Source organism: Gopherus evgoodei, chromosome 7, assembly GCF_007399415.2.
Source record: "Gopherus evgoodei ecotype Sinaloan lineage chromosome 7, rGopEvg1_v1.p, whole genome shotgun sequence".
NCBI lineage: Eukaryota > Metazoa > Chordata > Testudines > Testudinidae > Gopherus > Gopherus evgoodei.
Window position 1 is genome coordinate 112,520,109 of NC_044328.1, and position 13,425 is coordinate 112,533,533.

The 13,425-nt window shown below is 44.7% G+C and overlaps 1 protein-coding gene across 1 annotated transcript; it reads left to right on the forward strand.

Moving 5' to 3' along the window:
* Positions 1–1,922: 1,922 nt before the first annotated feature.
* Positions 1,923–13,197, forward strand: SEC13 (SEC13 homolog, nuclear pore and COPII coat complex component). The gene is made up of 9 exons (XM_030568508.1): positions 1,923–2,025; positions 4,181–4,225; positions 5,568–5,683; positions 6,894–7,045; positions 8,408–8,541; positions 9,169–9,302; positions 9,888–10,008; positions 10,927–11,073; positions 12,344–13,197. Exons 1-9 carry the CDS (start codon positions 2,023–2,025, stop codon positions 12,452–12,454), a joined length of 963 nt encoding a protein of 320 aa, XP_030424368.1. The 5' UTR covers positions 1,923–2,022; the 3' UTR covers positions 12,455–13,197.
* Positions 13,198–13,425: the final 228 nt, after the last annotated feature.

A 13,425-nucleotide genomic window follows, 5' to 3' on the forward strand; every position in this document is an offset into this window, starting at 1 on the left:
GATTTAAGGGTCTCTGGTTATAGTCATGGTTCCCAAACAGTAGTATTAGAGAATAGGGTGACCAGGTGTCCAGTTATCGACCAGAACACCCGGTTCAAAAAGGATCCTGATGGCTCCGGTCAGCACCGCTGACTAGGCTGATGACTGTTTTGGTTGGCAGCTCCACACAGGGGGCTGGCAGGCTCCCTGCTAGCCTTCATGCCACGTGACTCCTAGGAAACAGCCAGCATGTTCCCCCTCCAGCTGCTATGTGTAGAGGCAGCCAAGGAGCACTGCATGCTGCCTCCGCCCCAGTCATCACCCCCACAGCTTCCACCGGCCAGGAACCACAGCCAATGGGAGTTGTGGGGGCGGCACCTGCAGAAAGGGCAGCACACAGAGCTGTGCCTCTGTGTAGGAGCTGGAGGGGGAACATGCTAACTTCTTTTGGGAGCTGCTTGAGATATAGGCTGCCTAGAGCCTGCCCCAGCCCTGATCCCTCTTTCTGCCCTCCAAACCTCTCAATCCCAGTCTGGAGCACCCTCCTGCATCCCAACCCATTCATCCCCAGAGCACACCCCCATACCCCAACCCTGATCCCTCTCCTGCCCTCCAAACCCCTCAGTCCCAGCCTGGAGCACCCTCCTGTACCTCAAACCCCTCATCCCCAGCCCCACCCCAAAGCTCACACCCCTAGCTGGAGCCCTCACCCCCCACACAGCCCAACCCTCTGTCCTATCCCAGAGCCCCCTCCTGCATCCTGAACCCCTAATTTCTGCCCCCACCTCAGAACTCACACCCCCAGCCCTGAGCCCATATCTCCTCCCACACCCCAGTCCCCTGCCTCAGCCCGGATCCCTCTCCCATACCCCTCAGCTCCACCCCCCAGCCCAGAGACCCCTCCAACACCCCAAACCCATCATCCCTGGCCCCACCCCAAAGCCCTCACCCCTAGCTAGACCCTCACCCCCTCTTGCACTCCAGCCCCAAGCCAGCCCAATGAAAATAAGCAAGTGACTGAGGGTGGGAAGAGCAAGTGACAAAGGGAGAGGGGAATGGCGTGAGTGGAGGGTGAGGCCTTGGAGAAGGAGCAGGGCACAGGCAGGGCCTCAGAGGAGGGGCAGGGCAAGGGTGTTCAGTTCTGTGTGAGTAGAAATTTGGTAACCCTATTAGAGAGGCTAGTGGATGCTGGCCAAAGTTTAGAAATATTTGGAGCTGGAGTTTTGGTTCATCTGATTTTAAAGATGTTTTTAGCCAGATGTGAACTTCCAATAGGTTTTGAAGCTGTTTCAGTTGAGATTTTGGCCTATCTCAAAGAGTATGGCTGGGCCCTGTTAATTCATGCTAACTCTAACCCACTAGTGCTGTTCTCTCAAAGACATTGAGTTAATGGGAACAGGGCAGCAAAAAGCTTGCCCACATGTGAAGTTGTTCCTGATTAACTGTTCTATGGTTCATCTAAACAGGAACAAGGCATTTTTACTGCAGACTCAGTGTCCACACCACACCTGGAGTTAATCAGGAACAACTCCCTGTCCTAGGACTGCCACCTGTCTGGTTTTTGGCTTCTGTGTCTGGGTAACATAGTAGGCAAGCCCTTAATCTGGGTAAAGGGACAGCTGCCTGGTCCATTTGAAAGGAGAAATGGGAAATCTAGCAGGACAGTTTTGTGTCACTGAAGGGATGTTTTAGGAATTAGATCCTCCCTCCCTTTGTCTCATTAACTTCATATTGGAGAGTGAATACTCCACACAGACTGGGGAACTGGAGCTAGAGGGCCTAAGCCTGCCTGGGGGCGGCACTGCAGTGGGCAGCACCACAGGGCCTGAGAGGCGGCAGTGGGTAAGGAAGCCAAGCCCGAAGGGGTGAGTGAGCGAGATGCAGGGGCAGCTGGGCCTGAGCGGTAGGCGGAACCTTTGCGTGACGGGAAGAAGAGCCTGGGGCTCGTGTTCCCGATCGGGGCGTCTTCATCGCCGGACCGGGAGCTGCCACGTCTGAGACCCGCCGGCAGCAGCCACAGGAGGCCGGTCCGCCGCTGCCGCCATGGTAAGGTTCCCGCGAGCGGCTGATTTCCACCGGGGAGGGAGACAGGGCCCCAGGGCCTCGGAGGGTTGGGACTCTCCCCGCATCTGCGCGCGGCGGCAGATCCATCCCGGGCCCCCTGCCTGCCCCGCCCCCCCCCGAGCTTCCTACGGGTCGGGCCCTTCTCGCCGCATCCCAGGAGGGGTCCCCCCCCCCCAAGGCCAGTGGCGGGGGCTGTCTCGCCGCTTTCACCCTGGGCCGAAGTGAGGGCGGGCCCCTCACTTCCTCGTCTCTCGTAGGCTCGCGAGCTCCCACCTGCAGGCCCCTGGCCGGGTGATGTGTCCATGCCCCAGCAGCCCCTTGCTCCAGTTCAGTAGTTCCCCAGTCCTCTTACGGCCCTGTGCTCCTGTTTACCCTGTTGTGTGATTGGTAGCAAATTAAAAAAAAAATCGAGGGAGTAGACTGTAGGATAGAAAAGATAAAATAAATCTTTTATTTGAAGAGGAAGCAGAAGCGTAGCCCCAGCGGCTGCTGCCTTTGGCTGTTCCACAATCTGCAGTGCCTCCTTTTAGAAGATACATAAGCTTTAACAACCATATTGGGCTTTATCTTTGACATATGATAGATGTCTGTTAGATACCTAAGGCTTGATCTGCATTACCTAGTTGTGTTGATATAACCATATCACTCAGGGGTGTGGAAAATCCACATCTTTGAGGGATTGTCTACACTGCACAGTTGTTGCCAAAACTTGTCTTTCGTGGGTACTTAAAAAAGCTTCCCCCTGGGAAAGACAAAAGTTTTGCCGACGCAAGCAGCAATGTGAATGCAGCTTTGTCGGCGGGAGCGCTCTCCTGCTAACAAAGCTTATGCTGCTCACAGGGCTGGAAATATTTTGTCGGCAAAAGTGCGTTCACACATGCTGACTTTTAGCTAAGGCTGTGTTGACACACCCTTGTCGCTAAAAGCTGCATAGTCTAGACAAGCCCTGAGTGACATAGTCATACTGACCTAACCCCCAGTGTAGACAGCCCTATGCCGACAGGAGAGCTTCTTCCATTGACATAGCTACTGTCTTTCACTTAGATGGATTAACTACGCCAACAGTAGCAGCTTGCGTGTTGGCATAGTCATGTCTTCACTGAAACGCTACAGCTGCACTGATGCAGCACTGTAATTGCAGACATGCCCTTATATAGCATTTTACACTCCAGGGATGTTTGGTATCATTAACTCTGTTTCACAGACTGGAGAACTGTATTTTACAGGTGAGGTACAGAGAGGTGAAGTGACTTATTTGTGGCCTGATTGTCTGAACTGGAGTGAAAACTCTGGATCTTCTGCCCCTTATTTTAGCTGATACCTAGTGGTCTTTTTGCCTTCTTACAAAGGGGCTGTTAGCAAGATGCAGAATAGATGCAAAAAGGCTGACCCTGCCAACCAAACAGGACTCCCTGGTATTCTGAAGTGAACAGTGCCAGGTGAATGAAGTCAGAATGTGGGGAAGTCCTGCATTCTGAATGTCTTGGTGAGGGTATCCTCTTGTCTTTCATCCCCAAAAAGTTTACTAGGGGCACTGAACAGTTCAAGGGATTGATGGGTAGAATCCTTTACTTCTGCATTGCTACATCATGTCGTCTGGCCAAGGAGCTGAAATCACTAGGAGCTGATGGCTGTACAGGCCATGGCTGTGAAATGAGTTTGGTTTCCAAACTCTTGGCACTGTGATACACTTGTTGACAGCCTCAGCAAAGACTAGCTCAAGCTGTCCTTCCTCCTCTAGACGTGGTTCTTCCAGGACAGAGGCAAAAATATTGGTAGGGTAATGTGGGGAAGCTTGACTTACCAGGAGCCTGGGCTTTATCACTCTCATTAATAAAAGAGAGGACTTCATTCTCAAGGAAGGGCCGAGTCAGTGCTAAATTCACACTTACAAAAACCCAGAGCAAAGCATGCCTATTTGTACTTTCTGCGCCTTAACTACAACATTTGCAAAGATAAACTAAGACTGACTTGAGGTAAAGTTCTTACTGAATGGAAATGGGTTGTATCCTTAGTGAAGTATAGGTGAAAACATCTTACCTAGGTATTTTAATATAAAATCGCCCTGGTTCAACTAGATTAATTTCTGTCTCCAAGTTGGCAGTTGCACTAAATGTAAATTATTTTTTCCCCCCAGGTGTCAGTAATTAACACTGTGGACACCTCTCATGAGGACATGATTGTAAGTGTTTTATTTTTTTAAATAAAAGCTGAGGATTTTTCTTCAGTAAAGCAAAACTGTTTTGTTTTTTTCTAAGTGTAGTAGTGGGGAAAATGCTGCTCCCAGTTACCTGTGCAATCCCAGTTACTTCAATGAGGTTATCTTTATGGCACTTCCTAGTGACAGCTTGAGTGAGTGAGTAGTACACGCTGGGAGGTAAGGGGATGTGTTACAGCTTTGTCTGGAAGAAAGCAAAAGACAGTCTGGAAAACTGTTAAACCTGTTTCATATGTTGATAACTAGAAGTGGAGCTGGTTGAGGAAGGAAAGACAATTTAGAGCTCTCATTGTGATGTCTGGGACTTATTGCTGAGAAACAAACAAACAAACAACCCTAAGAATGTAGGCCAGAGTTTCTCAAACAGAGGTTGCCGCTTCTGTAGGAAAAGCCCCTGGTGGGCTGGGCCGGTTTACCTGCCTGGTCCGCAGGTCTGGGTGATCGCGGCTCTGGGCCAATGAGAGTTGCTGGAAGTGGTGGCCAGTACGTCCCTTGGCCAGCGCCACTTCCAGCAGCTCCCATTGGCCCGGAGCAGCGATCCGTGGCCAGTGGGAGCTGCGATCGGATGGAACTGCGAATGGGGAAGGTAAACGCCTGGCCCGCCACGGGCTTTCCCTACAGAAGCAGTGAACCCTGTTTGAGAAACCCTGATGTAGGCTGTTGCTTAGAGAACTCAGAAGAATGAAATTGAGGAAGATTAATGTGTGCATGCATACTTAGATAAGGAATATAATAGCACTTTAGAACATGAGTCTTCTACCCAAAAGATTAGGGCCTTTCCTCAATAACTCTGCACTTCTTTGGTGCTTTATATGGAAGGATCTCAAAATGACTTACAAACATTGATTAATGCAGAGTCTGAGTACACATGTGAGGTAGGTCAGGTTTTTTATTTTACAAAGGGAAGCTGAAATAAAGAAAATTAAGTAACTTGCCCAGGGTTAGAGACAGTGGTAGAGATTGGAATCCCAGAGTACCAACTTCCTGTCTCTTGCTCTAACTACTAGACACGACTACTTTTTCCTGTAGTGGAGTAATATACCCAAGTCAGAGAGAAGTGTAAAATACTTTTAATATCTGTATTTTAATAGCTAACTCTTGTGTTTAGTGCAAGAAAAAATCTCTGGGGAATGAAAGGATTTATGTGAACAAGATAACTTATAAGCTCTCTAACCTTTTTATCCTACTGCTCTAATTTGGTAAACAGTTCACAATTGTTACAGCTACGGTTAAACATAAAATCCATAATATTTATTAATGCAGCAAGAGTATGCAGATATTAATGGGAATCTCCATTATCTTCCAGCATGATGCTCAGATGGATTATTATGGTACTCGATTAGCAACCTGCTCTTCTGACAGATCTGTAAAAATCTTTGATGTAAGGAATGGAGGGCAGATCCTCATAGCTGACCTGAGAGGGTGAGTAAGTGAAATGAAAAAGAATCTCATGTAACTTATCAATGGATTATTGGCCTGGCATTGCTTGGTGGGATGATATTGGAATTATTATTTATGCAGAATATTATCAGGACACTAATGAACCATAAATTCCTTTATTAAATCAAAAGACCAAATGGTATTCATACAATTGCTCCAAACATGCCTAAAAAGTGTAAATAATAAGCAACTTACCACATCCAAATAGTAACAGAACGTTTATAAGCGTTTGATCAAAATTTTTACAAAGGGGCTAAACCTGGTGCGACTTAGATACATATTGGTTGGCTCCAGCATAGTCAGGCAGGTATTAGTAATGAACCCTTTGAGTTTACTTTTTGTACCCTTTAACAAGTAAGAGGTGTCATCGCCAATTACTGACTTCAGCTAAAAACCGGTTTGAGACAGGTCACCCTTATTTCCAGTCTTAATCCAGCTAAGATTTACAGTCTTTCCTTTCTACCTCTTTCCCCTCCTTTTTGCAATTTTTTGTTTTGTTTTCTCCTTTGCACCTGGGTTCACACAGGTCCTATTTTTTTAAATAACATGGCATGTGGGGTGAGAAGATCTGTGTTGGCTTTTTAAGACAGATTCTGTTTGTCTTATTGCAGTCAACCCTATCAGCCATCCTCTGCACTTCATTGCTTCTGGCCTTTTTTTCAAGCTCTTTTTACTTGCTAGTTAGGCCTTTCTTTACAACACATTTCTTTAACCAATCTTAAGCTAACTTTAATTTTCTAATTTTATATTTATTCTACAGGTGAGGTTTTTAAAAAAAAAGAAAAAAAAAAAGCATAATAATTCATACCTGCACTATAAATTCCTCCTGGGAAGTAGTTACTCTGGCTGGCTGTCTTTAAACTTTGCTTGTATTACTGCGAGTGGAGAAAGCAAGAAAGTTAAAAATAACTTGAAACCTTGACATCTCTGGTATTCTAGAAATAAATATGCGCTCTTAGTAGCTAGTGTGTGAAATGAATATTTGGGTTTTTATCTTAACCAACACATCCAAGTTGCACTCTTCAATGCTCTCCCGCTTCCATCTTGCCACTGCAGAGGTGTCTGGTGGTCATTACTTATGAAAAAAAAATTGCTTTGCAATTTGCTGTGAAACAGGTAAGATTGAAAGGGGTTTCTCCCCTTCAAATGCCATGCTTTCCTTATCTCTCCCAACTAATGTTGTTTGTTATAGCCACGAAGGTCCTGTGTGGCAGGTTGCCTGGGCTCACCCCATGTATGGAAATATTCTGGCCTCGTGTTCCTACGACAGGAAAGTTATTGTCTGGAAGGAAGAAAATGGCACTTGGGAAAAGACATATGAGTACACTGGGCATGACTCCTCGGGTATGTGGAGTGTTCTAACCGTGTAAATGGGCAGAGGGGATCAAGTGGTATCTTAATTTAATCTTTTTGTTCACCTGTCATATAACAATGTGTATGTTCTTTGACGGTGTTGGAAGGTGACTGGGGTTTAAAATTTTAACATTTTTATTAAATAAGGGGGTTGGGGGGGAAAAGGACCATTTCATAAAATACCATCTTAAACTGGCAGAGAGAAGAGTTGTACAATATAGTACTTCCTTCCCTATGTGGCCAATCTCTGGCTTGATAGTTCATTATATACAACATGAACATCATACGAATGGCATTGTGTGCTATGTGAGATGTCAGGCAACAATGGATCCCTAACTGAACAAGCTTACAGGCAGCTCATGCTAGATGGGTATAATACAGCACGCTGCAAACAGAATGGTACATGGTCACTATAGCAAGAATGCTTTCAGAAGAGGTGGGGTTGGTTTACAGTGCTGTTTTGTATAGAGGCTGTTCTGTGAGAGTGGCAGGCCTTTCTGGATCATCGGTCTCCCTTTTTTAAAAAAACCCCAAGACTCTGGGGGTTGCTGTGCTCAGCTTCCTGAGGAAGAGTGGAAAAGATTTTGCTGCTTCACGCGTTGTCAGTTTAGTTAGAGTAAGGACTGCAGCATCGGGTCTTTGTTGTGTACCTCTCTGGGCCAACTGAGCTGCTGTTGGATAACATGAGGTACTTGCTTCTTAAGCTGAGCCTGACTTGAAGCCTACACTAAGGTTTAAGATTCCAGCTCATTAACAGAATATGACTGTAGACTTACAAAAACTACAAATAATGCATTTTGTGGTGTTAGCGGCGGTTTGGGCTGAAGAGGTCTCTATGCACATATCCATCACCTCCCTCAAGGGATCCTCACAAGAAATTTGTGGCAGGGGGTCACACTAGTTGTTGTGTGCTGTTCAGAATCTCTCAAGTACTCTTGTCTGCCAATGCTGAACACGCAGTCTCTGCATCACTCCCATTCCTGGTAGGAAGGAACAGGGTTTTGGAACCTGAAGACCATAATTAAGCACAGTAGTATGCTGTGCTCCCATTAAGTACGCACTTGGCACAAACAAATATGGTTTAAAGCAAAATAGCTGTTCTGTTTTCCTCTGAATCTGATGTTGATGCCTAAAACGCAGCTCCTGGCTCTGTTCTGGGGTCTCAACTGTCATAGAAGAAACTCAGGCTTTTAAACTATTCTTTAAAAATCCCTGCAGCATCTTTATCTTCAATAAGGACCCTTAAGCTGATTAAAAAAGTAACTTACTTCTTAGTGCCTTACCCTTGGCTTCCAAAGTGTCATACTAGTCAGTCACCTGATAGTAAACCAATCTTCCATATGTTTCTGACAGTGAATTCCGTCTGCTGGGCACCACATGACTATGGCTTGATCCTGGCCTGCGGGAGCTCTGATGGGGCCATTTCACTGTTGAGCTACACAGGCGATGGGCAGTGGGAAATCAAAAAGATCAGCAATGCACATACTGTAAGTGTATTTCTATAGCTCCATGAACATGCATGTTGCTCTATAGGCACACTATTGCTGCCCCAAAGGGCTTACAGTCTAAGTCAAGACCGAGAACAGCAAAGTGACTCACACTTGGTGAGGAGAGGAGGTTTCCCAAGATGAAACATGGCGGAGTCTTTGTTAAAATATATGCGGGAAGCTATCGTACATTGTGGACAGTAAAATAAAATGGAAATGAGATATGATTGCAGTGCCAGCTCTGCCCAGTGACTTCAAATGTTGCCTTTAACAATAGTCATTCGAAGCTGCAGCACTGTTTTACCTTAGTAAAAACAGACATTGGTTTATCTAGCCACTTGCATGTGAAAGGTGTAGTTTTGTCCACTAAACCTCCCCCGTGCGTGCCCCCACCCCCGGCCATTCCTGGCCTTTTCAGGAACTGTTGTGTTGAGATTAGACTGTAGCTGGTCTGCTTGCTCATCAGATTTTAATACAGCATTGTGTAGGAAACTTAGATTCAGAAGTCATCCCTGGATGCCTGCTCCCCTGGAGCAGTATGGAAGGTAGAGGAGATATCTCTTGTAACTCCAGCATCTTTAATTTTAAAGGGTAAGAAATCTAACAGTAAATTGTCTTCTTGCACAGATCGGCTGTAATGCTGTTAGCTGGGCCCCTGCGGTTGTACCAGGAAGCCTTATTGACCAGCCATCTGGCCAAAAACCAAATTACATCAAAAGATTTGCATCGGGTGGCTGTGACAACCTCATCAAGATTTGGAAGTAAGTATCCCCACTGTCTGAATTAGAGACTTTGTTTCTTTCCTCTTCCTGTAAAAGGGAACAGTTTCTTTGCTGATCCCCCAAATATGCCATTGATGGTATCTCAATATTTTAAGCAATTCCATATTGTCTTCCATGCTTTAAAAGCTTTCCTCTTAACAGTTCCATAACTTTTTTGCATTCTGTTGCATTATTATGGTGGTCAATACTCAACACAATCCTGCTTCAGTTTATATAGTGAGACGCAGATGTACTTTGAACTTATTTTTCACTGGCTGTGTCCGAAGTTGTTGGAATATAATTCCAACTCTGTTGAGCCAAGAGGTGAACAGACCATGGAAACTGAATGCTCTTTTTGTCCCTAGAGCAACTGTCCCTTCAAGTCAGGCCTGAGATACACTGAGGGGGAGAAGAAAGGGATGTTTATGTTGCCAGCATTATGGATAAATCAAACACCCTCTCAGGAGTACTGAATGCATAATAAAATTCCACCTTCCAAAATGGGAGATGGAAGGCAGAAGCAGAGAAGTTGGGGATGTTGCTGCTGCTCTTTCTTTGCATGAATATGTCTTACAATCCCTTCAGAGAGGAAGATGCCCAATGGAAGGAAGAACAGAAGCTGGAGGCTCACAGTGACTGGGTCCGAGATGTAGCCTGGGCTCCCTCCATAGGTTTGCCAACAAGTACCATTGCTAGCTGTTCACAGGTAAGACTCTCATCTGTGAGAAACATGCTGGCTCTGACAATGCCACCCACTTCAAGATTGCTGTGCTGTATGAATGGTAATCAAGTGGGAGAGAGAATATAGCTTTTTCATCTCTAACCAGTCATGCCAATCCATTGTTCTAGAATGTTGTGCCCCATCTGTACTTAGCTGTCCTAGGTTTCCACTACTTCCCTTAAGAAATTTTTACAGAGTTTGAGCTCAGATGCTTAACAGACATATTTGACAAGAGTGAAGTTGTAGGTCAATGCAGCAAAGACAGCCATTTGATAGAGTAAGGAAAAAGGGGGTACAGGAGTTCCATCAGGAAGTGTTGTTCTAAGCTGAAAAGCTCTTAATGACTTGGGATCAAACTTGCCCATTTCACAAAAAAATATTTTTCCCCAAATTGTTAGCCATGCAAACAACCTGAGATTTGAGGTCTAGTCCTCCTTTCAGGTTCCTATATCCTCAGCAGTAATAAAGATTTTCCAAATGATATTTATTGAACAGTTCCATTGCTGCATGTGCCAGAGAAGAACCAGCTTGCTTTGTAAGACTGGCAGAATAAAAAGTAACAAGAATGTATTTATGGCAGAAAATTCAGCTGATGTGACCCAGAATGCTCAGAGAGCAGATCTCTTGAGGAAGAATATGTCAGTAGCTACTCTTCTGACCCAAACGGCACTTTAATGTTTTTGCACTTTTCATTTAGACCTCTTAAAAAAACCAAGCCTGTCCAGAACTGTTGTCATCATGGTGTTTTTTAAACAAATGCACATAAAGTGACTTTTTTTTTTTCCAGATTGTTATAGCTGCTTTTTGAAGTGAGCAGAGTGCAGCTATAAAGCCCAGATAATCTTGTTTCAGTATTGTGATGTGCCACCATTGGTCCTACGGACTTGTTTTGCTTTTTCCCAGGATGGCAGAGTGTTCATCTGGACATGCGACGATGCCTCTGGAAATTCATGGTCACCAAAATTGCTGCACAAGTTCAATGATGTAGTCTGGCATGTTAGCTGGTCTATTACTGCAAACATTCTTGCTGTGTCAGGAGGAGACAATAAAGTGAGTGCTGTGGCTTGAGCTTTGCATGTGGCTCTTAGTAGAGCTAACTGATGGAGCACAATGCTAACCTAAGCTCTGAACTGTTAGGTGCTTTATCCAAATTTTCAGTTGAGCTATATCAAGAAAATGACTTCTGGTGTAGTCTCCAGTCCAGCATTAAGGGCTCTCTTCATTCTTGTCTCTACTGGATGTACAGGCCAGTCCTTTTAACAACATACTTTAAAGCCAGTTTGAAAATAAGATTCTCTTTCATTCAGTGAGAGTTAAAACACCTGATTTTTAAAACACTAGAGAGCTAAATTTTTTGGAGTACACCTCTACCCTGATATAACATACATTCGGATATAACGTGGTAAAGCAGTGCTCAGGGGGTGGGGCTGCGCACTCCGGCGGATCAAAGCAAGTTCGATATAACGTGGTTTCACCTATAATGCAGTAAGATATTTTTTTTTGGCTCCCGAGGACAGCGTTATATCTGGGTAGAGGTGTATTTTGAAAAATACAGTCCTTCCAGTATACATTCACTTTGAGTAGGGGTGCAGTTTAGAATTTATTCTAGAGGGAATTGCACTGTCTAGATTCTGCTGGTCAGCTAACCAGCTACTCTGACCTAACTGAGATGATCAGCAATAGCATCACACGGAGAGGACTACCTTGATCTGGGAATTCAGTCTCTTGTATTAGATTCACATGACTGGTAATGTGAAAAATGAAACCTAAGTGAGGTGTTTTAAGTCTTTCTTCTGATCTGGAACCTTCTTATCCTAAGTATTCTAGTGCTACCTCTTTATTGTACATTACCTTTCCTGTTCTCTTCATCAGAAAGGCCAAACTCCTGTTCAACTACTTAGCACTGCAGTTTGTCAATCCTTTCTGGGGGTATGGAAATGCAGCATACTGTGGGGTGCCCGTATTGTTTGATGGCAGGTGGAATAAGACTTCAGTTAGTGTCTTATGTAGGATATTAACATACCATCCCTTCCTTGTGCTGTTATAACTGTCGGAACTTATGAATTAGGATGTCAATCGCTGTCTGGGTTGAGAGCATTATGAAGAGCCTTTATTATTAGGTGCAATCATGTGGCTAATTAAGGAGCCATATCAAGAGGTGCCCAGAATCAGCAATATGCAGAGGAGTTTTTAAAAAGTGTATGAAAGGAACAGTGGTGGGGAAAGACCATGTGGTGTACAGTGAACGCCAAAAGATGGGAATGGAAGAGTACTGGTATTTTACTAAGGCTAATACTTCTCCTTCTTGATCTGTTTTCAGGTCACTTTGTGGAAGGAATCAGTAGATGGACTATGGGTGTGCATCAGCGACGTCAATAAGGGCCAAGGAGCAGTGTCTGCTATTACAGAGGGTCAGCAGAATGAACAGTGACAGATGGATTTAATAACACTCTAGTTGTAACGCAAGGAGATTAATCACTTAAAATGATTTATATGACCCTTCTAGATATAGGAAAATCTGAACACCCGGTAACCATTTATGGTAAAAGCTACAAACACAGTATTGATGATCAGCCTTAATGTCAGTTTTCTGAAATTGAAGATAAACTGTATAGCAAAGTACTGTGTCCTGTGCTATTCCTTTCTGATATGTATTCAGAACCTCCCTTCCCCTGCATGAGCAGGGTCTGACTTGCTCTTTTGGCTGGAGGACTTTGGCTGACTAAACTGAAGACATGATAGATAAGTCCTGAAACTTGAGCTGTGGCTCTCCTAGTGAAAAGGAGCCTCTGACCAAGGCCCAATATCCCCTTCTTCAGAGGAGGGCTGGGAGAGCTTTTGGCTTGAGCTGTGCTCTCACCACTCAAGTACTGTAAAGACTTGCCCGAGTCCTTCACCAAAAGAGAATCAGATCCTGATCTCTAGTGAAAATAACTTGGAGGTAAGATGAAGGACAGCACGGAGACTACCTTCATATGCAAAGGAGCAGCGAAGCGTACAAAGGTATTGCTTGACAAGTTGCCTTTAAATTAGGTTGAAAACTCTTATTTAAAATTATCCAAACCTTCAAAGCTATTAATTTTAAACTATTTCTTTTTTAGACGCTTTTGTGTATTGTACCTCAGGTTTTTTTTTGGTTTAAATAAAAATGGAATAAAGTCCTATTGGTTACAACCCTGGGGTTCTGTGTTAACTCTTGAGAAATAATATGTAGCTCTCACATTTGGCAAATCTCCAAGCTCTTTACAAAGGTCAGTAGTATTATCACCATTTTATAAATAGGGAAATAGAGGCACAAGGAGGGGAAGTGACCTGCCCAAGGTCACCCAGCAGGCCAGTGGCAGAACCAGAACTCAGCTCTCCTGAGTCAGAGTGCTCTTTTGACTAGGCCACACAGCTTTT

What these genes read in the sequence shown, in the direction of transcription:
- SEC13 (XM_030568508.1), top strand. An exon ending in AGATCAGCAATGCACATACT is followed by an intron (nt 8,542 to 9,168) that starts GTAAGTGTATTT and finishes CTTCTTGCACAG; the next exon opens with ATCGGCTGTAATGCTGTTAG. An exon ending in AACCTCATCAAGATTTGGAA is followed by an intron (nt 9,303 to 9,887) that starts GTAAGTATCCCC and finishes CAATCCCTTCAG; the next exon opens with AGAGGAAGATGCCCAATGGA.